This window comes from Pantherophis guttatus, chromosome 3, assembly GCF_059756535.1.
Source record: "Pantherophis guttatus breed Tessera chromosome 3, ASM5975653v1, whole genome shotgun sequence".
Lineage (NCBI taxonomy): Eukaryota > Metazoa > Chordata > Lepidosauria > Squamata > Colubridae > Pantherophis > Pantherophis guttatus.
In genome coordinates, this window is record NC_142065.1 from 10,432,677 (window position 1) to 10,456,994 (window position 24,318).

The 24,318-nt window shown below is 44.8% G+C and overlaps 1 protein-coding gene across 1 annotated transcript in view; it reads right to left on the reverse strand.

The window, feature by feature from the left end:
• Positions 1-24,318, reverse strand: part of SLCO4A1 (solute carrier organic anion transporter family member 4A1) — a 67,114-nt gene that overhangs the window by 19,119 nt on the left and 23,677 nt on the right. Inside the window, exons 2-6 of the mRNA XM_087889034.1 lie at positions 20,413-21,414; positions 18,447-18,537; positions 14,123-14,244; positions 10,334-10,445; positions 127-281 (exon numbers count right to left, since the gene is read on the reverse strand). Of these exons, the coding sequence (XP_087745160.1) occupies positions 127-281; positions 10,334-10,445; positions 14,123-14,244; positions 18,447-18,537; positions 20,413-21,226 (1,294 nt within the window). The 5' untranslated portion in view covers positions 21,227-21,414. The remainder of the gene's footprint in view (positions 1-126; positions 282-10,333; positions 10,446-14,122; positions 14,245-18,446; positions 18,538-20,412; positions 21,415-24,318) is intronic.

The following is a 24,318-nucleotide window of genomic DNA, read 5'->3' on the forward strand; positions in this document are numbered from 1 at the left end:
CAGCTGAATCCCACCACTGACTAGGTGTATATGGATGTGGCCATGAAGCCATCAGGAGCTGAGCTCAGTTAATGGAGATTAAACTCCCCTAATAAAGCTTCATTCAACGACTTTTTTTTTTCTTACCAAACAAAGTTGCTGCTTCAGAGGCACTTAGGCTGAATTGGGATTCAAGGAATTTGGGCCCAAAAGTTGACATCCCAGCAATCAAGGTAGCTTCTGTAGCTCCAGCTAAGCAAAGGAAGATGAAAGTTGGGTTCTTCAGTAGCAGCCAAAGTGACCTTTAGGATCCCAAAAAACAAAAGGGAACAAATTATTTAGTGTAGATCCTATGTTCCAACCCAGGTGTGCAAGCATTAATAAGGTGATTTCCTTTTATTTTAATTAATTCTTTTTCCCTTTTTTAACAAGGTTTTCCTGAGGATTATAATCCCATATCCCTCATGGCATGTTCTCCCAATTTCTTCTAATTAAAGAGAAATGATTGTTATCTTTCAAAAGAGTGTTATCTCTCAATTGTAATTAGTTTTTATCTGTATTTATTTATTTATTCCGTTATATTATGTAGTGTATATTGGAGGTGGTGACCCTTTGAGAGCTGTATGCCATGAAATTTCACTTTAATTTATTTATTTATTGGTTCGATTTATATGCCGCCTTTCTCCGGAGACTCAGGGTGGCTTACAATACGTTAAGCAATAGCCTTCATACTTTTGTATATACCTGCTTAAAAGGGCTTTTGCCCCCCTCCCCCCCAAGCGGTGTTCTTTTTTATACAAAGTCAGCGTATTGCCCACACAATCTGGGTCCTCATTTTACGGGACCGCCTACTACCACCAATAGCCTCCCACCGGCCAGTACGCTCTCATAGAGAGGGACTCCTCCGGGTGCCGTCAGCCAAACAGTGTCAACTGGCGGCCCCTAGGGAGAGAGCCTTCTCTATGGGGGCACCTACAATCTGGAATGAGCTCCCCCCGGAGATACGGAGGATCCCGGATCTGCGCTCCTTCCGCCGTGCTGTGAAGACCTTTTTATTCCATCAAGCGGGCTTGGCCTAATCTCTTCCCTTTTTAAATATGTAAATTTTAATCTGTTTTTAAATTATTGGGGTATTTTAATTTGTCTGGGCCAAATAATTTAATTTGATTTTATCGGATTTTTAAATTTTGTGTATTTATGTATTTTATTGTTGGCTGTTCACCGCCCTGAGTCCTTCGGGAGTAGGGCGGTATACAAATCAAATAAACTAAACTAACTAACCTATCTTGGAAGGATGGAAGGCTGAGTCAACCTTGAGCCTGGTGAGATTTGAACTTGCAGTAATTGCAGGCAGCTGGCAGCTAAGTGCTACTTTAACAGCATTTTAGTCCGCTGCTCCACCAAGGCTCCTGTATGCCAATTAATGTACATTCAAAGTGACAATAAAGTTATTATTCTATTATTCTATTCTATTCTAGTTGGACATCAATAGCTAGTACAAGGATGGTCAACCTTGGCCACTTGAAGACTTGTGGACTTCAACTCCCAGAATTCCCCAGCCATCATCATGGCTGGCTATGGAATTCTGGAAATTGAAGCCCTCAAATCATAAACTTGCTAAGGTTGGACAACCCTGTTCTAAAAGAATATTAGGACAAAGAATGAAATAGAATCCAGGCAAAGTAGGACAGATTTTCACAACTTTTGAGTCGAGATTACAAAATTTAAGAGTTAACAAAATTTCATTGAGAATCCTAAAAATTGCCGTCCCAAAATAATTATGATTGACCAATTGGAAAGCACTGATAGGAGGCAGGAAGGAATTCTGAAAGAGATGGAGAGCAAAAGAAATGCCAACAAATCTCACATCTGGGAATTATTTGCGCATATTCTAGGTCCGTGATGGTGAACCTATGGCACGCGTGCCACAGGTGGCATGCAGAGCCATATCAGTGGGCACGCGAGTGTTGCCTTAACTCAGCTCCAGCGCACATATGCACGCCAGCCAGCTGATTTTCGGGCCTTCTGGGCCCACTGGAAGTTGGAAAACAGGCTGTTTTCGGCCTCTGGAGGGTCTCCGGGGAGGTAGGGAAGGCTGTTTTTGCCCTCCCCAGGCTCCAAGAAAACCTCTGGAGCCTGGGGAGGGTGAAAAATGGGCCTACTGGGCCCACCGGGCCATCATGGGCTAAAAGTGGGGGAAGTGCGGGGGCGGGGTCATGCGCGCAGGGCTGTGTGTGGCTGGCCAGCTGGTCTTTGGGTCTCTGCCGTGCATGCGCGGGGGCACATGTGGGGGACTCATGAGCGCAAGCCTGGTGGGCGGGGCGCATACGCGGGGGCACTCGCATTGCATTTTGGGGGTTTGTGCATGCATGCCCCCCTGCACCCCATTTTGGGCCTGGAAAGCCTCCTGCACCAACCTGGAAGCCAAAATAGGGCGTGCAGGAGCCGGGGCACATGTGCAGTGGAAGCATGCACATGTGTGGGATGGGGCACATGCACAGGGGGCACTTGCATTGCATTTGGGGGGTTCGGGCACGTATGCGTGCATTCGCATGCGCACACGCGCACTTTGGGCACTTGGCACCAAAAAGGTTAACCATCACTGTCCTAGGGAGTTGCAAACATCGAAGCTTAATAATGGATGTATTTGCTTGAACATAGTACAGCTGTCAACTTGCAAAGCTTTCAAGTTGCCATAAGCAGGAGGGAGGGAGAACTGAAGTGAATTCCATACATTCTTTCTGACCACAATCAGAAGGAAGGTTTCACAGCCAGCCAAAGTGGATAATTGGAGAATGTGATTTATGACATGGCCAGAGAGGAGGGGAGACACAGGGTCAGAGGGGAACGTAAATCTGCGTGGGGTCAGTCCTAACTGCATCCCAGTATTGCCGGAATGGTGCTCCTAATAAATCACTATATTTCCTTTGAAGTTTGGATCATGGCTCATGAATTAATTAGGGCATCTTTCGGAAACTTGACAACAGCAACTGTATTTTAGTTTGTGCGTTGTACAAAATCTATCTCTTTTTTTTACGAGAGTGTATTATTGTGCCTCCTCCTCCTCCTTCTCCTCCTCCTCATCCATCAAAAATCATTAGCTCCAAGAAAAATCCCTAAATCCAAGAAAAATGCCCCTCCAAAAATCATCTTTGGATGAGGTGGACTGTACAATCAAAAACTACCTAACTACCTAACAAACTAACTAACTGAATGAATGAATGAATAAAGGAAGGAAGGAAGGAAGGAAGGAAAGAAAGAAAGAAAGAATGAAAGAAAGAAAGAAAGAAAGAAAGAAAAATAAATAGTCTTTATTATTGAAGTGTTAAGGGAAAAAAACACAGTCCTGGGAACAGAGAAATGTCCCTAACAGAAAATTGGTTCCTAAAAAAAAATCTATTAGAGACAATAATTTGAATTCCCTTGTGATATACTGTAGCAGCTGCTCAGCAATGTTTTCTCACACAGGCACTTTCCCAGAAGTGAGAATGACCTAGGAACCCACCAGTTAGTAAGGTGTCTATATTTCTAGACAGTTAAATCTGGTGAAGAAGGGGGAAAAAAAACAACTAATCTAAAATGCAATTTGTGGTAATTTCTTCTGCTTTACTTATGGTTCCCCGCCCCCGCCCCCGTTCACTACCAGGAAATTAGAAAGGGAACAAAATTAACCAGACAATGTATGTCACACAATAGCTCTTTCTGTTTGAATAGTCAAGGGTATCAGGAAAGGGAGAATTTTAACTGAGGGGTATTTTTGGTGCTCTCTGAGCTTGTTTTTTTTTTTCTTTCTTTCTTTCTTGCAGACGTTTTATTACCCAAACTAGGTAACTTTTTCAGTGCTAGAATGTGAGCTATTAGTAGGAATCGTGGTTGAGTTCATGCCAGCTAAACCTATTTTGTCTATATTCAATACTAGTGGGATGCCCTATGAAACTATGTGATCGGGCGTGATAAATTGACACTTAAAGCCTGAAACTTAATGTAGAATAAGGCAACTGGCAGTTGGAACAGAGGGGGAGAGGGAGTAGACTGTCCCAGCCTGCAGGATGGATGAGTCACGTGCTGGCCACGCCCACACCCAGTTTAGTGAAGGGGTAGCACCAGAGCATGTTAATATAAGGCAACTGGCAGTTGGAACAGAGTTCTTTTCAGGTGGGGAGGGGGAGTAGAATGTCTAGCTCCTTAGCATCAGAGCATGTAAATATAATACTGTATATGAAATACTAATGATCTGATGGTCGTTTCGAAAAATCCTTTCTTAGCAAGCACCTAGAAGTCAAGAGGAACATACGTGCCAAATTTCAAGTTTGTAGGCTTTACTGTTCTGGAGATTTCGTGATGAGTGAGTGGTATTTGGCTTTTATATACAGGTGAAACTCGAAAAATTAGAATATCATGCAAAAGTTCATTTATTTCAGTAATGCAACTTAAAAGGTGAAATTAATATATGAGATAGACTCATTACATGCAAAGCGAGATAGTTCAAGCCTTGACTTGTCGTAATTTTGATGATTATGGCTTACAGCTCATGAAAACCCCAAATTCACAATCTCAGAAAATTAGAATATTGTGAAAAGGTTCCATATTCTAGGCTCAAAGTGTCCCACTCTAATCAGCTAATTAAGCCATAACACCTGCAAAGGGTTCCTGAGCTTTTAAATGGTCTCTCAAAAGAAGTTGGATGGTCCCAAAGTGCTGTATCAAAGCACATTAATAGAAAGTTATGTGGAAGGGAAAAGTGTGGAAGAAAAAGGTGCACAAGCAGCAGAGTTCAGTGCATCAAGAACCACCACACACAGACGGATCCTGGACATGGGCTTCAAATGTTATATTCCTCTTGTCAAGCCGCTCCTGAACAACAAACAAGGTCAGAAGCATCTTACCTGGGCTAAAGACAAAAAGAACTGGTCTGTTGCTCAGTGGTCCAAAGTCCTCTTTTCTGATGAGAGCAACTTTTGCATCTCATTTGGAAACCAAGGACCCAGAGTCTAGAGGAAGAATGGAGAGGCACACACTGCAAGATGCTTGAAGTCCAGTGTCAAGTTTCCACAGTCTGTGTTGATTTGGGGAGCCATGTCATCCGCTGGTGTTGGTCCACTGTGCTTCATTAAGTCCAGGGTCAACGCAGCCGTCTACCAGGAGATTTTGGAGCACTTCATGCTTCCTTCCGCAGACGAGCTTTATGGGGATGCTGACTTCATTTTCCAGCAGGACTTGGCACCTCCCCACACTGCCAAAAGTACCAAAACTTGGTTCAATGACCATGGGATTACTGTGCTTGATTGGCCAGCAAACTCGCCTGACCTGAACCCCATAGAGAATCTATGGGGCATTGCCAAGAGAAAGATGAGAGACATGAGACAGAACAATGCCCAGAAGAGCTGAAGGCCGCTATTGAAGCATCCTGGTCTTCCATAACACCTCAGCAGTGCCACAGGCTGATAGCATCCATGCCAAACCGCTGAACTGAGATTGTGAACTTGGGGTTTTCATGAGCTGTAAGCCATAATCATCAAAATTATGACAAATCAAGGCTTGAACTATCTCGCTTTGCATGTAATGAGTCTATCTCATATATTAGTTTCACCTTTTAAGTTGCATTACTGAAATTAAAGAACTTTTGCACGATATTCTAATTTTTCGATTTTCACCTGTATATAGATTGTGGGAAACAAGCGACTATCTTAGCATCTTGTGGGGATCAGGCCATATTAAACCACAATGAGGTATATTTGTTTATGGACATCATGTGAAAGGAATAAAACTGTATATAGTTAAGGTTAAACATGATGTATAAACCCAACTGCATAGTTAGTATTGGCATAAGGAAATAATTTAGAGTGGTTTTTGCAGATGGTTTCTTAATGCAAAGATCTCAGTTTCATCCATTCAATAAAAGTTGGGTTAATATTTGGAGGAAAAGGAGGCTAAAGTCACAACATAGTTTAAACTTCTGCTTTTATTTCATTTTTGTTCGCTGAGTTGGTCACACTCTGCCTGGCTTTTAAATGTTATTTCTGAATTTAATTGTCTTATGCAGAATAACTGTGTCATGGTCTTGAAAAGTGGCATATGGTCATTTTTTTTTAACTTTCCATATATATTTTACTGTTAACAGTTCTTAGATTAACAATGGCTTCTTTTATCAAGAGACCTCAGAGAAAATGCCGTTTTCTTTGCAAAGATGGGTTCAGAACAATTAGAACTCAGACCACACATCTTCTGAATAGTTTTTATCCCAGAGCTATAATTGCACTCAACAATGAACTAAAGAGCCACCATCAGTGAGCTGTTGGACAGCATTACTTGGTCTGTTGTGTGGATGTTTGGGTGGTTTAGGGGTGGGGAATTTGTGGTGGGTGGGAGTGTGTTTGGGGATTGTTATGTGTGTTGGGCCTGGTCTTTGGGTGTTATGTGAATTTCGTTGTGTGGGTATACTGTGTATACACGTACAATGACAATAAAGTTATACTATATACCAGTGATGGTTAACCTTTTTGGTGCCGAGTGCCCAAAACGCGTATGTACGCGTGCAAATGCATGCACGCATGCCCAAACCCCCAAAATGTAATGCAAGTGCCCCCCCCGTGCATGTGCCCCCCCCACACATGTGCATGCATCCACTGCACATGTGCCCCAGCCTCCTCGCGCCTTGTTTTGGCTTCCAGGTTGGTGCAGGAGGCTTTCCAGACCCAAAATGGGGTGCAGGGAGGCATGCACGCACGAACCCCCAAAATGCCCCCACGTATGTGCCCCGCCTGCCGTGCTTGCGCTCATGAGCCCACCACATGTGCCCCCCACGCATGCATAGCAGAGACCCAAAGACCAGCTGGCCAGTGGGAGGCGAGTACACATTTGCGGTGGAGCTGAGCTGGGGCGACAGTGGGCGTGCCCGCAGAGAGGGCTCTGTGTGCCACCTGTGGCACGCACGCCATAGGTTCGCCATCACAGCTATATACTATTGTAAGTATAATAGATTCAACTTCACGATTCCCAACAGGTTAACCCTAGCATTAACCAAACTACTGTTCCTCCTCTAAAGTTTATGTTTCTGAGTTTAGCTTAGTACAGATTTCTGGGGTAGCCTATTTTGCCCCTCCAAAAATTAAAATACTGTTGATTCTCTGTCTTTAGGAACGGCAGCTAACAACTTGTGTACAATGAAGATACAGCACTGCATTATATCAATCTGTTTTGAAGGCAGTACAAGGGCCTCCGAAATGAAGGGTGCATTTGTTTGGATCCTCTTTAGAAGATAATTCAGGAACTGTTTTCAGTTTGGTAGCAGACTCATCAAAGGAATAAAACAACAAATTAGACTAGACTAAAGGGACGTCAAAGAGGGACATGGTGGCTCAGTGGCTAAGACGCTGAGCTTGTCGATCGAAAGGTCGGCAGTTCAGCGGTTCGAATCCCTAGCGCTGCGTAACGGGGTGAGCTCCCGTGACTTGTCCCAGCTTCTGCCAACCTAGCAGTTCGAAAGCACGTAAAAAATGCAAGTAGAAAAATAGGGACCACCTTTGGTGGGAAGGTAACAGTGTTCCGTGCGCCTTTGGCGTTGAGTCATGCCAGCCACATGACCACAGAGATGTCTTCAGACAGCGCTGGCTCTTTGGCTTTGAAATGGAGATGAGTACCGCCCCCTAGAGCCGGGAACGACTAGTACATATGTGCGAGGGGAACCTTTACCTTTAAAGGGACATCATGACTCAGCATGTTGAAGGAACCCAACCACTGGCTATGCTTATACAACTGTAGACGTTCAATAAATGAATAAACTTGTCACCCTACCCTTTTGGGGTTTTTTTTTAAGAAGGGACTGATTCCTATCAGATCAGTTAGTTTACTTGTCAATAAGCTACTGTACATTTGTTCATGATTTAAACTAATCGGTGTCAGCATAGCAATAGCAATTAGACTTATATACCACTTCATGGTGCTTTACAGCCCTCTCTAAGCAGTTTACAGAGTCAGCCTATTGGCCCCAAACAATCTGGGTCCTTATTTTACCGACCTCGGAAGGATGGGAGGCTGAGTCAACCTTGAGCCTGTCAGGATCGAACTGCTGGCAGTTGGCAGATTTAGACAGCAATACTGCATTCTAACCACTGCACCACCACGGCTCTTGGTCGCACAACATGTTGTATTCCTGCTACCTCTGGTTTGTAAGTGATCTACGAGACCGCCTTCTGCTACCAATAGCCTCTCACCGACCAGTACGCTCCCATAGAAAGGGGCTTCTCAGGGTGCCGTCGGCCAAACACTGTCGACTGGCGGCCCCCAGGGGGAGAGCCTTCTCTGTGGGGGCACCTACCATCTGGAACGAGCTCCCCCCAGAGATACGGAGGATCCCGGATCTGCGCACGTTTCGTCGTGCTCTCAAAACATTTTTATTTCAGCAGGCTGGCCTGGCCTAACTCTCCCTTTTAAATTTTTAAATCATTTAATCTGTTTTATAAATTGGGTGTTTTAAATTTGTTTTCAGCCAAAATATTTAATAATTTATGTTAGGTTCAGCTTGTAGCTTACTCCTAACTTGTTGGTCAGGCAATATATCTGTTTCTTTAAGAAACAACTGAGCCACGTAATCAGGGTTTGCTGAACCCTGTAATTAGGCTACAGTGCATAAATAAGCAGCACAGAGAAGCGTTCTTTCTTCCTGATTGCTCCTGTTGCTTCCTGCGTCTTTCTGCTGATTGATGTTAGACTGGATTGTTATATGGTACTGTATACCAAGAGCTACTAAAGTCTGTTTGCTTTGGTAAGGGAAGATACTTACTGGACTGATATTACTGTTTATGACCTTGGACTGTTTTACCTAAACCGAGACTGCTTCTTATCTTGTATATAAAGTATTTTTCTCACACGAGCTGCACGTTTATCTCCTTCCCTGTGTGTTTCTGCTCTGCTCATTGCATAAGCAACAAATACTTTTTACACACACCCTAACAATTTTAATGGACTTTTAATGTTTGTATTATCTGTATTTTATCTGGGCTGTTCACTGCCCTGAGTCCTCCGGGAGTAGGGCAGTATAGAAATTTGATAAATAAATAAAATAAATAAATAAATCTGGCTAAACATTTTATAGTCATAACAACTGGAAATCAAGGTTATTAACATAAACTCTGTGATTTATTCTGGGAACATAATATGTTATAATAATAAAATTATTGTAGTAGTTGTATTTTTCTGTATTTTGTTAGCTTGGATTTCCTGTATTTATTTATTCATTAGATTTTTATCCTGCCTTTATTACTTTTATAAATAACTGACAGTTAACATACATAATATTCCTTCTTCCTCCTATTTTCCTCACAAGAACAACCCTGTGAGGTGCATTAGACTGAGAGAGAGAGAGAGTGACTGATCCAATGTCACACAGAGTCAACTTTCCTGCTTAACTGAATGGCCCAAAGTCACCCAACCAGAATGCCTAAGAATAGAATAGAATAGAATAGAGCTGGAAGGGACCTTGGAGGTCTTCTAGTCCAGCCCCCTGCTCAAGCAGCAGAACCTATACCATTTCAGACAAGTGACTGTCTAGCCTCTTCTTAAAATCCTCCAGTGATGGAGCGCCCATAACTTCTGAAGGCAAGCTGTTCCACTGGTTAATTGTCCTCACTGTTAGGAAGTTTCTCCTTAATTCCAGATTGTTTCTCTCTTTGATTGGTTTCTATTGTTTCTTGTCCTGCCTTCCGGTGCTTTGGAGAATAATTTGACCCATTCTTCTTTGTGGCAACCCCTCAAATACTAGAATACTGCTATCATGTCACCCCCAATTCTTCTTTTCTCTAGACTAGCCAAATCCAAAACCAGCAGCCATGCTATATACAGTTTAGTCTCCAGGACTTTGATCATTTTAGTCGCTCTTCTTTGAACTTTTTCCAAAGTCTCAACATCTTTTTTTTTGTAGTCTGGTGACCAAAACTGGTTGCAGTATTCCAGGTGTGATCTTACTAGGGCACTAATATTTCACACGATCAAAGGCAGAACTAGAAGTCACAGTTTCCTGATGATTGACCTAAAGTCACCCAGCTGGCTTTCATGCCTAAGGCGGAACTAGAACTCACAATCTCCTGGCGACTGGCCCAAAATCACACGTCTGGTTTTCATGCCTAACATGGGACTAGAACTCACAGTCTGCGGTGATTGGCCAAAGTTATCCAGCTAGCTTTTGGGCCTAACGCAGGACTAGAACTCACGGGCTCACGGGTTGTCTGAATACCGTATCTGGCTTATGAATACACTTGCTTAAAGGAACAAAGACAGCGTTGGAGTAATTTTCCCCACACCCCAAAATCACATTCAATTCAAATGTTTATAAATTATTAAAAAGGGAAGTTCTTACTGCGGCAGATCTTTGACTGTCTTTCCAAAATCAGGATCCGAGGCTGTTTTATGGCTGCCATCTTTTGATTGATGGGTTTCCGAAACTCGCATGACTATGTAACGCTGTGATCCTAGGACAGGAAATGCTTCAATAAGATCATTGATTCGTGATTTATCAGTTGGATCATCTGAACATATCACTGCTCCCATCAACAAACAACGTCCTGAGGTTCCTGCTATGCCTTCTCTCTTTTTTTTTTTTAAATTTGATTTATATGCCGCCCTTCTCCGGAGACTCAGGGCGGCTTACAATGCGCTAAGCAATAGCCTTCATTCTTTTGTATATTTTACACAAAATCAGCTTATTGCCCCCACAACTGGGTCCTCAATTTACCTACCTTAGAAAGGATGGAAGGCTGAGTCAACCTTGAGCCTGGCGAGATTCGAACCTGCAGTAATTGCAGGCAGCTGTTCTTAATAACAGGGTGCTTTAGCCCACTGTACTACCAAGGCTCTTAAAATAAGGTTGTCAACTCTTTAACAATGATTCTTTATTTCTTATTATTTGGATTTCTTAGCTAAACTTCGACTTTAATCATTTAAGAATAATCCCTTTGAAAGAGCTATATCAGTAGTTCCTCGTTTCTGGACACGTCCACCACATATGATAATACGATCCTTAGAACATGGCTAGAGGAAATGATACGACAACGTATTGATTTAAAACCTGAATTGTTCCTATTGGGTATCTTACCAGAGAAATATAGTAAAGAGAATAATATTTGATTATACATATTGTAACTGCAGTGAGAATTGAATTTGCGCAAAATTGGAAAGCAGAGAAAATCCCTTTAGAGGGAGAAGTAATTAAGAAAATATTGGAATGGGCAGAAATGAATAGATTAACATTGGTAATTAAAGAAAAGGAAGAATCGGAGAATTTTAAAGTATGGGGGCAATTATATCAATGTTTAGAGAAGAGATATATATAGATATTTATATATATATAAATTTAGATAATTGATGAATTAATATAAACATAAGAAATTTGGGAAGAATGATGTAACAATCTAAATGAAAATATAAAGGTATGATAGAAATATAATATGAAAATGATGGAGGAGGGAGTAGGAGACACAAAATATGTACTCAGATGAAACACTGAATGATTAAGGATGTATTGTCTGTATGTTTGTTTTAATGAAAATAAAAAAACTTATTTAAAAAAAAAGAAAAAAAAGAAAGAGCTATATCAGTATTTGGACTTTAGCCAGTCACAATTTACCAACAGTCAAACACCCCAAGTATTTGTGTAGTTTGTCTTAGCAGGTTACGAGTTAAGCTAATGTGCTTTGTAAAATTTGATTTTTAGTGTCAGCTTTGGAAGCCATATTAGGCTGGAAGCTTCCATGCTGCCACCTTCTCATGTGTGGGAAAGTAGGAGGAGGGATTTAGTAGAGGGATTGTCTGTAGACATAATAGCATTCTTCCTGTCAGTCAAGGTCAGGGCGATCCTACATCTGGAGAGGAGTGGTTGGAGTGATGTCTCGAGATGGGACAGATGGTGACTGGAGCATGTGATCGACTGAGGAGTGAGGGGATGGTTTTGGGGGTTTTGATTTAATGAGGGAAAACCCGGACCTCTCAGATTCTGGTTTTTCCAGATGTGCCAGTTTATCTATTCTAGTAAGTAGAACTTTGAAAAATGCTTGCTTCAGAGTCTTTACATGGAAGAGGGTTTTTTTCTGGAACGCTGCCATATAGCTTAGTATGCTCAGTAAATAAAACTTTCCTCTGGTGATTTATTCAGCAAATTATGCTTGTAATTAGAACTATTTATTGCAACCTGTATACTCTGACATGGTCTATGTTGCATTCTGATGCACAAAGGACTTAGCAAAGTGAGCTATATACCATCTGTTTCTACTCAGGGTACTATTTGATAGGATGATCATTTGTAAGGGTACTATACTCCTGAAACGTTGTCCCCCTAAGATAGTCCAGCTATAAATATTTATACCTTTCCCAATCTTATCATCTTGAGAACTTTTAACTGAAGAGCTCAGGAACAAACTTACAATCCTTGGCAAGCAAAAGTAATAATCTTGTGCAGCAGTCCTTTTTTGAACGTTATACTCAATTTTGGACAAAAATGTTAATTAATTTTACATTTGCAATAGAGATAGTCCTCGACCTACTGTATGACCACTGCAAAAAAATAGAATAGAATGGAATGCATTGAATTGGAACAGAACAGAATAGAATAGAGTAACATAGTTGGAAGGGACCTTGGAAGTCCTAGTCCAACTCTCTGCTCAAGCAGGAGACTTCATACCCGTGATGGTGAACCTATGGCACAGGTGGCGAGTGGAGCCATGTCTGTGGGCACGCGAGCGTTGCCCTAGCTCAGCTCCAGCGAGCATGTGCGTGCCGGCCAGCTGATTTTCGGGCCTTCTGGGCCCACCAGAAGTCAGGAAATGGGCCGTTTCCGGCCTCCGGAAGGCCTTCTGGGGTGGGGGAGTGGGGAAGGACGTTTTTCGCCCTCCCCAGGCTCCTAGAAAGCCTCTGGAGGCTGGGGGGGGGCTGAAAAATGGGCCTACCTGGCCCACCGTGCCATTGCATGCCAAAAGCGTGGGTCGCGCATGCAGGGAGGGGGACGCATTGAATTATGGGTGTGGGCACACGCGAGAGAGACCACCCTACGCTCCCCACACTTTTGGCACACGACGCAAAAAGGTTAGCCATCCCTGCCTTATACCATTCCAGACAAATGGCTATCCAATCTCTTCTTAAAAACTGCCAATGATGGAGCACCCACAATTTCTGGAGGCAAGGTGATCCACTGATTAACTGTTCTCACTGTCAGGAAATTTCTCCTCAATTCTAAGTTGCTTGTCTCCTTGATTAGTTTCCACCCATTGTTTCTTGTTCTGTCTTCAGATGCTTTGGAGAATAGAATAGAATAGAGAGGGAAGGGAGGTCTTCTTATCCAACCCCTTGCTCAAACAGGAGATCTTTTACCATTTCAGGCAAGTGTCTTCCAATCTCTTCTTAAAAACTCCAGATGGAGCACCCATCGTTCAAAGGTTGTGATGGTGCTGAAAAAAGTGTCTTACTCAGGATTATGACTGTCTCGGTGTCCCCATGGACATATGATCCAAATCCAAGAGCTTGGCAACTAGCATATATTTACAATGATTGCAACAACTCTGGGCCATATGATTGTCATTTGTGACCTTCCCAGCTGGCTTCTAACAGGCATGGAAAAAGGATGTGAAATCAAGGAGAAATTAAAGTTAGCGACCACATTATTTGGTGATGGAAGTTTCAGTCTTAATTGTGGTCGTAAGTTGAGGAACATCTGTATTAACATCCTTAAAATACAATTGATAGAATTATTTTCTTCTTCTTCTTCTCCTCCTCTTCCTCCCCCCTTCTTCTCCTCCTCCTCCTCCTCCTCCTCCTCCACCTCTTCTCCTTCTTCTTCTCCTCCTCCTTTTCTCCTCCTCCTCCTCCCCCTCCCCTCCTCCTCCTCCTCCCCTCCTCCTCCTCCTCCATACTCTAACTTTCTAAATAACAGAATGTCCATAAGGTTTAACTCCATTACATAAATAGTATTGCATTAAAATCGGCATTGAATACTACAATGCATCAAGATTCAAAACAGTGCAATTTTAAATAAAGGAAAACTATTATAGTTCCTTGTACCCTTGATGGGAAGTCAACGGAGGAGAAGCAGCTACTTTGGCAGGTTTCCAAAATCCTGAAAAGAAGCTCAAAGAATTTGGTTGGGATTCAGTTCACGTACCTGGGAGACGATGAGGGTACCCCAAAATGGGTACCGAAATCAAGAGGGAACCGGCGCCAGCGCCTAAGAATCCAATCCACCATGCTCCGACCCACAGGGAATTATCGGGTATAAGATCAATTCTGGGAATAAAACCAGGAAAAAAAGCTGTAAACTTTCAGAAATCTAATCAAATCGGTCTCTCTGGCTTTGAGACAGCGCTAATTCACACAAGCGTGAAATGTAGCCGTTTTTTTCTTCAAAGATATATTACTTCCTTAATTGCTTGGGAGAAATTTTTCAAGAGGGACATGCTTTTGTAAGGGTAACAAACCAGGCACCACCAGAAAAAATAAATCAGTCATTGTGCTTTGCTTTAGGCAAGGTTAAAGGATAATGACAATAACAACAATAAAGCGTGCACACACACATGCACACAAACAAAATGAGAGTGAGTCTCAGAGTAGCTTTTCCCACCCAGTCTGAGAGTTTCTGGTTTGTTGGGACTGCATTTGACAAACTGAGACAGAAATAACAATCACGTTAATGATAACCACAGTTCCAAGGATAAGCAAAAAAGAGAACTAGCTGTGTAAAGTTTCCAGATGGACATCTAGCGCTCCCTTAATTTGGCGTAGAGTCAGGGTGACTGGATGGAGCTGAGCATTTACTAGCCGGATGCCCTTCCTGACGCCTACGTGGAGTTCACAGCAGATATTTTTTCTTTGTGCCTGAGGAGAGAAATATCTGCTGCCACCTAGGATTGAACTCTCAACCTTCCGAGTGGGAGGCGAGCGTCTTCACCACTAGGCTACCATGCCGCTCAGATGGGCATCTAGAACTAAACTGATCATTGTAAAGATCTTCTTGCTGGATCTTAAGCTACTCATCAAGTGGGAGAAACAGATGAGATTTTTAAATGGCATCCGATAAACAACTCAAGTGGCTACTCTGTAGGGAAGTCAGAGCGACAAAGTACAAAAAGAAAGGAAAATGAAAGATGACAAACAGGGAAAGCTCCTAAGGCTAATTGGAGAACTTTAAATTTACAGGTAATCCTCAAATTACGACCATTTGTTTAATGACTGTTTGAAGTTACACCCGCACTGAAAAAAAGTGACTTATAACCAGTCCTTGCACTTTATGATCATTGCACTGCTCCCCAAAATTTGGGGGCTTGGCAACTGGCATGTATTTATGACAGCTGAGGTATCCTGGGGTCAGGTAATTGCCATTTGTGATTTTCCTAGCCAGCCTCTGACAAGCAAAGTCAGTGGGAAACAGATTCAGTTAACAGCCCTGTAATTCACTTAACATCTGTAGTGATTCATTTAACGAATGCAGCAAAAAGGACAATGAGATTGGTGCTCTGTCCCCGTCTCACACACACACACAAACAGACAGCCGGGGGTTAAATAAACTGGCAGACATCCAATTCTTCCGATAAGACGCTTGGCAGCAACCCAGTAGCTGCTTGCCAAGAACTTTTACTCAATAAACAAAATACCCACAGTCAAGAATTGTCCAGTTCGTAAAATAAATCCAAGACCGATAATGTTGTTTCCAAAGATGCAATGTGACTCGATAGTAGTTAGTTTTGTCCGTCAGAGTCTGAATGGCCACCTCTCCCCCTTTTATACCCTGTGGGGTGTGGTCCAGTGACTCAGCCTAATCTCTGGCACGCCTTTTCTTCTGTTGCATGCACTTATCTCTGCGACGCTGCCGAGGATCCAGCCAAGACTCATCTCCCTCATTACTGTCCACCTGTGGCTGCGTGGACGTGCTTGGCCCCGGCCCTATCTCTTGCCCTTCGGCGGACACCAAAGGCATTGCCAGAGAGGAGGATCCTGGAGAGGGAGGCCTTGCCAACTCCTCTCCTTCACTCTCAGAGTCCTCTCCTGCCGATGACACAGGCTCAGGTAAAGGAGCCACAACAATTGGGCGTGACTCATTTCCCAACTGCCTCGCTTAGCAACAGAAGTTCTGGTCTGAATTGCAGTCGTAAGTCAAGGACTAGTGTCATGAATGAATGAATGTCATTCTGTATAACGCTGCGTAAATGCCAACAGAGTTCTAACCAGTGAATCGGCTGAAGAATTGAATGGAGTGGTTTAGCTCTCTTGTAACATTCTGCTGACTCACATCACCATAGGATACCTTTATTGTATTCTAAATTAAACCTTGCCCAGGAGTTATTACCATAGTTACCATCATAGTTCAAATGGTGCCCTTTTCCTTTTAACACAAACTATCCACCTGGTGATGAAAACTTAATAACAAGGCTACAAATTTCTCATGGCAACAACAGTAATAGGGAGGGACCAAGCCAAAAGTGGACATGCCTTTTAAAAAATATATAAAAGAATGAGGCCTGGAGAATTACGGGTTCCCCCCCCCCCCAAAAATTATATTTTAACTAAGAATTGAGCGTAGAATTTTAGGAGCTCAACGGTGCTCTAAATTGGGGATGAGTGAGTTGCTGCAGGGAGTGAAATGTAAAATTTGTTACTACGGGTTCTGTGGGCGTGGCTTGGTGGTGGGGGTGGGGGTAATGTGACTGGGTGGGCGTGGCCAACTTTTTTTTTTTTAACTTTCCAAAGCATTTTTTCTAATGCTTTGAAAAGCCTCTGCCGATCAGGTAACTCAGCTGGAATCATCAGAGACTTTTCAAAGCATTTTTTTAAACCACCTCTTCAGCCAAGGTTGCAGAAAAAAATACTTTGAAAAGCCTCTGACGATCCCAGCTGAGCCGCGCGATCATCAGAGGCTTTTTTTTTTTAACTTTTAAAAGCATTTTTTTGTTGGAAGAGTTTGTAGAAAAAATGCTTTTAAAAGTTTTTTTTAAAAAAGCCTCTGATGATCGTGCGGCTCAGCTGGGCATTGCAGCGGGGGGGGGGGCGGGGGGCAGCAGGGATTTTTGCTACTGGTTCTCCGAACCACCTGCCACCATCGCTACCGGATCGGGCAATCCGGTCCGAACCGGGAGCATTTCACCCCTGAGTTGCTGCCAACTGCCATCCCTAGATTGGTGTTTTTCCCTTGACAACTGAATTCTAGATGAGTGGACTTCAACTCCCAGGATTCTCTAGCCAACCCTGCTGGTTAGGGATTTCTGGGAGTTGAAGTCCACTCATCTTCAAATGTTAGTGTTGAGAAACACTGCCTAGAACTGTGATGGTGAACCTATGGCACGCGTGCCAGAAGTAGCACGCAGAGTCCTCTCTGTGGGTACGAGCACCATCACCAGCTGCTCTACTGATTTTCGGCCAGCTGTTCTTTGTGGGTGCCGGAGCACCGGCAAACAGTTTTGTCCGTTTTGCAGGCATGCGCATGCCAGCCAGCTGGTCTCCGGGTTTCTGGTGCTCTGGCGCGTGCAAAGCCCAGCTGGCAGGTGCATATGTGCGTGCCGGAAACCCGAAGACCAGCTGGCATATGCACCAGCCAGCTGGTCTTCGGGTTTCCGGCACTCCAGTGCACGCACATGCATGTGGTTTGGGCACTTGGTGCTGAAAAGGTTCGCTATCACTGGCCTAGAACCATGATGGTGAACCTATGGCACGCGGGCCCGAAGTGGCATGCAGAGCCATGTTGCCTGGCATGTGTAGCATTCACCTGTTCCTCTTCCATGTTTCTGGCTCACATACGAATGCGACAATCAGCTGGCCTTTGGGTATGCGGCAGTGCTGGAAACAGGAAGAGCTGGTCTTCCATTTTCGGTGTGAGCATGCACGCTGGCCAGCTGATAGGTGTGTGTACATGTGTGGCAGTAACCGGAAGACTTGTTGGCCGGCGCACATGCGTGCTCTGGAAACCAGAAGTACCTTATCTGGCGTGCGCATGCCCTCTGGACAGCTCCTCTTTCTGGTCGCAGTCCTAACAAGTTCACCAGTGGTGGGTTGCTTCTGGTTCAGACCGGTTCGCAAGAACTGGTAGTAAAACCGGCGGGAAGCTCCGCCCACCGACCCCGACGTCATCAGGAAGCTTCTGTGCAGCCCCGTTGCAAACTGGTAATAAAGGTAAGTAGAACCCACCCTTGAAGTGGACATGAGTGCGCAAAGCATATGCACGCGTGCTCCCTTTTCGGCACTCGGTGCCATAAAGGTTTGTCATCGCTGGCCTAGAAGATGCTTGAACTTGCATAATGAATGTCCGGATATCCAGATTTACATTGAAATATCTTACTTGAAATACCTGTCTGAAAACGCTGACATTTATTGAAGCTACATCCCTGTTGATACTGACTTTGGTTCTACCTGATGGAAGTATGTTGAGACCGGGGCTGAAGGTTCCCTGGGAATTTTGGAAGGGCTGACGGAAGGAAAGAGAAAGTGGGCCAGGAACTTACTGTCTCCCAATTTCAGTGTAAATATTGAGAAAGATGCCTCCAACCAAGTAGCCAGCTGCTGGGCCCAATATGGCAGCGGTGTAGAAAACAGCTGAAAAGAGAAAGACACAACTATGATATTGGGCAAAGTTCAACATGGAAGATTTTGGCGTTTGCTTAGGCTCAAATTAGGACAAAGAAGGCCACCGCAGGAGCCTATAACCTTCTCCAAGTTTCGTTCAGTCATTAAGTTGAAAGGGATTCAACTGGTCCTCTAATCCAGGAGTCTCCAAACCTGGCAACTTTAAGACTTGTGGACTTCAACTCCCAGAATTCTCCAGCCATCATGGCTAACTGGGGATTTCTGGGAATTGAAGTCCACAAGTCTGAAAGTTGCCAGGTTTGGAGATCTTTGCTCTAATCCAGTGTTTCTCAACCTTGGCCGCTGGACGATGTGTGGACTTCAACTCCCAGAATTCCCCAGCCAGCAGAGCTGAAGTCCACACATCGTCCAGCGGCCAAGGTTGAGAAACACTGCTCTAATCCAACCTCCTGGACAATATGACTACATGACCCAGAGGATTCATTCCCAATAGGTGACCATCAACTGGAGAACCTCGACCATGGTTTCTTCTCTTAGACTGTTTCACCAATTACCATATTTTTCGGAGTATAAGACGCACTTTTCCCCCCTAAAAGGGGGTGAAAATTTAGGTGCATCTTATACACCGAATGTAGCCCCACCCACCCATCTTGCTGCTCTCTGATCTTGGTGGTTTTCTTGCAGACATTTCATTATCTTACAAGCGAGGAAATGAAGTTTTAAAACGTGTAAGTTACCATTCTACCCTTGTATCCTTACATCTGGCCAGACCCCTGCAGCTAGTGGGCTCCAGAAGAGGAGACTTTTTGGCTGTGACCCCCATCCTCTGGAACATCTTGCCCTTCAAGGTCAGATCCACTCCCACCATTCAATCTCACCAGTAATCAAGGACTACTTGCACAAGGTTGACTCAGCCTTCCATCCTTCCGTGGTGGGTCAAATGTGAACCCGGATTGTTGGGGGCAAGAGGCTGACTCTGTAAACTGCTCAGAGAGGGCTGCAAAGGGGTATATAAGTAGGTGCTATTGCTATTTCATTCAATGTCTATAAGCTGCCTTAGAGAGATGATAGCTAGCTAGCTAGATGATAAATAGATGGATGGATGGATGGATGGGTGGGTGGGTGGGTGGGTGGGTGGGTGGGTGGATGGATAGATAGATAGATAGATAGATAGATAGATAGATAGATAGATAGATAGATAGTCAAATATTTTGACCAACTAATGAGAAGGAAGGACACACTGGAGAAGAGCTTAATGCTGGGAAAGACTGAGGGCAAAAGAAGGAGGGGACAACAGAGAATGAGGTGGCTGGATGGAGTCACTGAAGCAGAAGGCGTGAGCTTAAATGGACTCCAGATGATGGTAGAGGACAGGAAAGCCTGGAGGAACATTGTCCATGGGGTTGCAATGGGTCGGACACGACTTCGCAACTAACAACAACAAAATAGATAAATAACAATAGCAATAGAATTTAGACTCATATACTGCTTTACAGTGCTTTATAGCCCTCTCTAACTGGTTTATAGAGTCAGCCTGTTGTCCCCAACAATTTGGGCCCTCAATTTACCCACCTCTGAAGGATGGAAGGTTGAGTCAACCTTGAGCCTGGTGAGATTCGATTTCCCAAACTGCTGGCAGCCGATGATCAGCAGAAGTAGCCTGCAGTACTGCACTCTAATTGCTGCATCACCGTGGTAGGTAGGTAGGTAGGTAGGTAGGTAGGTAGGTAGGTAGGTAGGTAGGTAGGTAGGTAGATAGATAGATAGATAGATAGATAGATAGATAGATAGATAGATAGATAGATAGATAGATAGATAGATAATAAAATTTGTTGGATGGCATCCTCCTACCCATTCCATCATTCTGTAGACCACAGGACTTACCAATATACACAGGAGAATAGTTGGACTTGACATTTTCATCCAGGTAGGTCACCCCAAGGGTGTAGAGTGGCGTTGCTCCAATCCCATGTAGAAACTGACCAAGCATGAAGACAAACTGATAATTAGAGAGGGTGGAGACACTTTCTGAGCACCATGCGCTCTGATTGGAGGAGCACGTGCCAATCTCCTCCGAAAAATGGACTTCATATTGGCTGGTGGTGAAATGAGGGAGGGCAAAAATGAGGGAGCCAATCCCCATGATCAAAACTCCCCAGCCCAGCCACCGCGGTTTATGCCCGTTGCCCCCAAAGTAACTGACAAACGTCAAACACACGCAGGCCGCAATGTCGTAGGAACTGGCAATCAATCCGCTTTGGTAGCTCTGGAGGTCGAAGCGCCGCTCGATCGACGTAATGACGGTGTTAACAAAGCCGTTGACGGTCATACCTTGCAAGAAGGAAGCCACGCACAAAAAGAAGAGAACCCCTTTGGGGGTGTTGAAAAACTGTAGACAACTTGGGGTGAAGCCTCCCCACCCGCACACCAGGACCTCCCGATCGGTGGAGACGTATTTAATGCCACCGTTGAATCCGTTTTCATTGTGGGACGTCGCCTCACAGAGAGGCTTCATGCAGGAATCCGAAGGACTGTTTGTGTTGGAGTAGAAGGTCCCATTGCTCAAAGGAGTGGGGCAGGATTCCTGGGGACTGGGGCTGTCAAAAGGAGGGCTGTTCTCCACGGAATTGGGCGCGTTGGAGAAAATAAGTTTGTGGGTGCAGTGGAAGCCATTTTCTCCCACCATCTTGTGAGACATTTCTATCAAACGGGGACAGTTGATGTTCTCAGATGTCTCTCTGTCTCTCTCTCTTTCTCTTGTCCTTCCTCAAGCTGGCTTGGATCCTTGTGGTTGAAGGCTGAAATTTTGGTCTTCAGTAGAAAGGATTTTGTGGGACAGAAATAAATTAATAGATGGGCCAAGGAGAGATTCTGAGACACTTCATTCTGGAAAAAAAAAGAACATAAGAGAAATCAGCAGAATGTCTTAGAATAACAGTCTTCCAGTTCTTGAGGGACCACCACACAGAAGAGAGGATTGACTTATTCTCCAAAGCACCAGAGGGCAGGAAAAAGAAGTAATAGGTGGAAGCTTTTCAGAGAGAGATCCAACCTAGAATTGAGGAGAATTTTCCTGACAGTGGGAACAATTAATCAGTTGAATACCTTACCTCCAGAAGTTTTGAGTGCTCCATCACTGGAGGTTTTCAAGAATAGACTGGGCAACCATTTGACTGGGATGGAATACAGTCTTTCACCTTGAATAGGAGGTTGGACCAGAAGACCTCCAAGGTGCCTTCCAGCCCTATGATTTATTTATTTATTTATTTTATCAAATTTATATGCCGCCCTTCTCCCGTAGGACTCGGGGCAGCTCACAGAATAGAAACAACATAACAATAAAATAGTGCTAAAACAAGCCAATTTAAAATCCCCAGACAATTAAAACCTCGCGGCAGATCAGGGAATTTGCTGAAAAAGCCATGTCTTCAGGTCGGCGTGGAAAGTGCGGAGGTCGGGGGCCGTCCAGAGCCTGGCGGGTAACCCATTCCAGAGGGTCGGTGCGAAGACAGAGAATGCCCTCATCCTGGAGGCCGCCAGCCGACATTGTCTGGCCGACGGCACCTGGAGGAGGGCAGTCCTATGTGAGCGCACTGGGCGGTGGGAGGCCGGTAGGAGGTGGTCAGGCAAGTACCTTGAGCCCATGCCATGAAGGGCTTTATAGGTAAGTACCAGCACCTTGAAGCGGATCCGAAGGGCCACCGGCAGCCAGTGCAGCTCGCGCAGGAGAGGTGTTACACAGGAGTAACAGGAAGCTCCCATAACAACCCGCGCGGCCGCATTCTGGACCACCTGGAGCCTCCGGGTGCACCCTAAGGGCAGCCCCATGTAGAGGGCATTGCAGTAATCCAACCGAGAAATAATGAGAGCATGAATGACTGTACGGAGGGCATCCCTGTCTAGGAAAGGGCACAACTGGTGCACCAGGCGAACCTATGCAAAAGCCCCCCTTGTCACAGCCGTCAGATGATCGACCAAGGACAGCCGTGAATCAAGGAGGACGCCAAGATTCCTGTTTATTATACAAAACTCATAACATGTTCAGGCCAGTTCACTGGTGGCCCAGTTCTGCTTGAACACATGACCTACTTTGGATCCTGATTCTGTCTGAGCCCTTCCATTTCCATCATCCAAAACGTGGTCTACAAAATGAGTCAAAATAATATCTTCATGGCTTTTTGATTGACCGTCTTGGTCATGAGCTGTCATGGCCAATTCCCTCATGTCAGCAGTGCTGTATCAAGAGCACTTAGTCATTTGGACAGCCGCCATTTTCTGAGGTCTCCCAACCTCTATAAAGGAGGTTGAGAAGTTGTCAACTCCTAGCTGTCGGTTTTGTACTCTGAGAGGGTGAAAAAGAATCAGAATAGAGAATAGAATACAAAATAACAGAGTTGGAAGGGACCTTGGAGGTCTTCTAATCCAACCCCCTGATCAAGCAGGAGAGCCTATATCAGTGTTGGCAAACCTTTTTGCCATCGCATGCCAAAAGCAGGGGGAACGCGGGGGGGAGTTGCATCCATGCGTGCCCACACCCATAATGCAATGTTCCCACATGCCCCGCCACCCCATGCATGCATGCGCGATGCCTCTGTGCTGTCCCGCCCCCTGTGCATGCGCCCACGCCCCCCGTGCATGCACCCATACCCCCCCTGCGCCCCGTTTTAGGCCTAGCAGGCCTCCCTGAAGCCTCTGGAGACCGGAACTGGCCCATTTCCAGACTTCTGGTTGGCCCGTTTTTTGCCCTCTGGAGGCTCCGGAGGGTCCAGAGTCTTCCTGGAGTCTTCCAGGAGGGCAAAAACGGCCTCCCCCTGCCCTCTGGAGGCCCTCCAGAGGCCAGAAACGGCCCGTTTCCAGACTTCCAGTAGGCCCGTTTTTTGCCCTCCCAGAGCCTCCACGCGAGCCCTGTACTTACCTGGCATCCAAAACGGGCTGCGTGGAGACTCCTGGGAGGGATGGGGTGGCGTGGCCATGCACGCACGTCTCCCACATGCGCGGCAGAGACCCAAAAAATAAGCTGGCCGGCAGGAGGTGCGCGCACATGTTCGGTGGAGCTAATTTAGGGTGACAGTTCGTGTGCCTGCAGAAATGGCTCCGTGTGCCACCTGTGGCACGTGTGCCATAGGTCCGCCATCACGGGCCTATACCATTCCATACACATGGCTGTTCAATTTCTTCTTGAAAACCTCCAGTGATGGAGCACCCACAACTTCAGTAGGCAAGTTGTTTCATTGATTGTTCTCAACATGAAGGTTTAATACCACTTTATAATGCCTTGGTAAGGCCACACTTGGAATATTGCATCCAGTTTTGGTCGCCACAATGTAAAAAAGATGTGGAGACGCTAGAAAGAGTGCAGAGAAGAGCAACAAAGATGATTAAGGGACTGGAGGCTAAAACTGGAGGGTATGTCTAGTTTAATGAAGAGAAGGACTAGGAGAGACATGATAGCAGTGTATCAATATCTCAGGCGCTGCCACAAAGAAGAGGGAGCGAAGCTATTCTCCAAAGCACCTGAGGGCAGGATAAGAAGCAATGGGTGGAAACTAATCAAGGAGAGAAGCAGCTTAGAACTAAGGAGGAATTTTCTGCCAGTTAGAACAATTAACCAGTGGGACAACTTGCCTCCAGAAGTTGTGAATGCTCCAACACTGGAAATTTTTAAGAAGATGTTGGATAACCATTTGTCTGGAGTAGTGTAGGGTTTCCTGCCTAAGAAGGAGGTGGGACTAGAAGACCTCCAAGGTCCCTTCCAACTCTTGTTATTCTATTCTATTCTATTCTATTCTA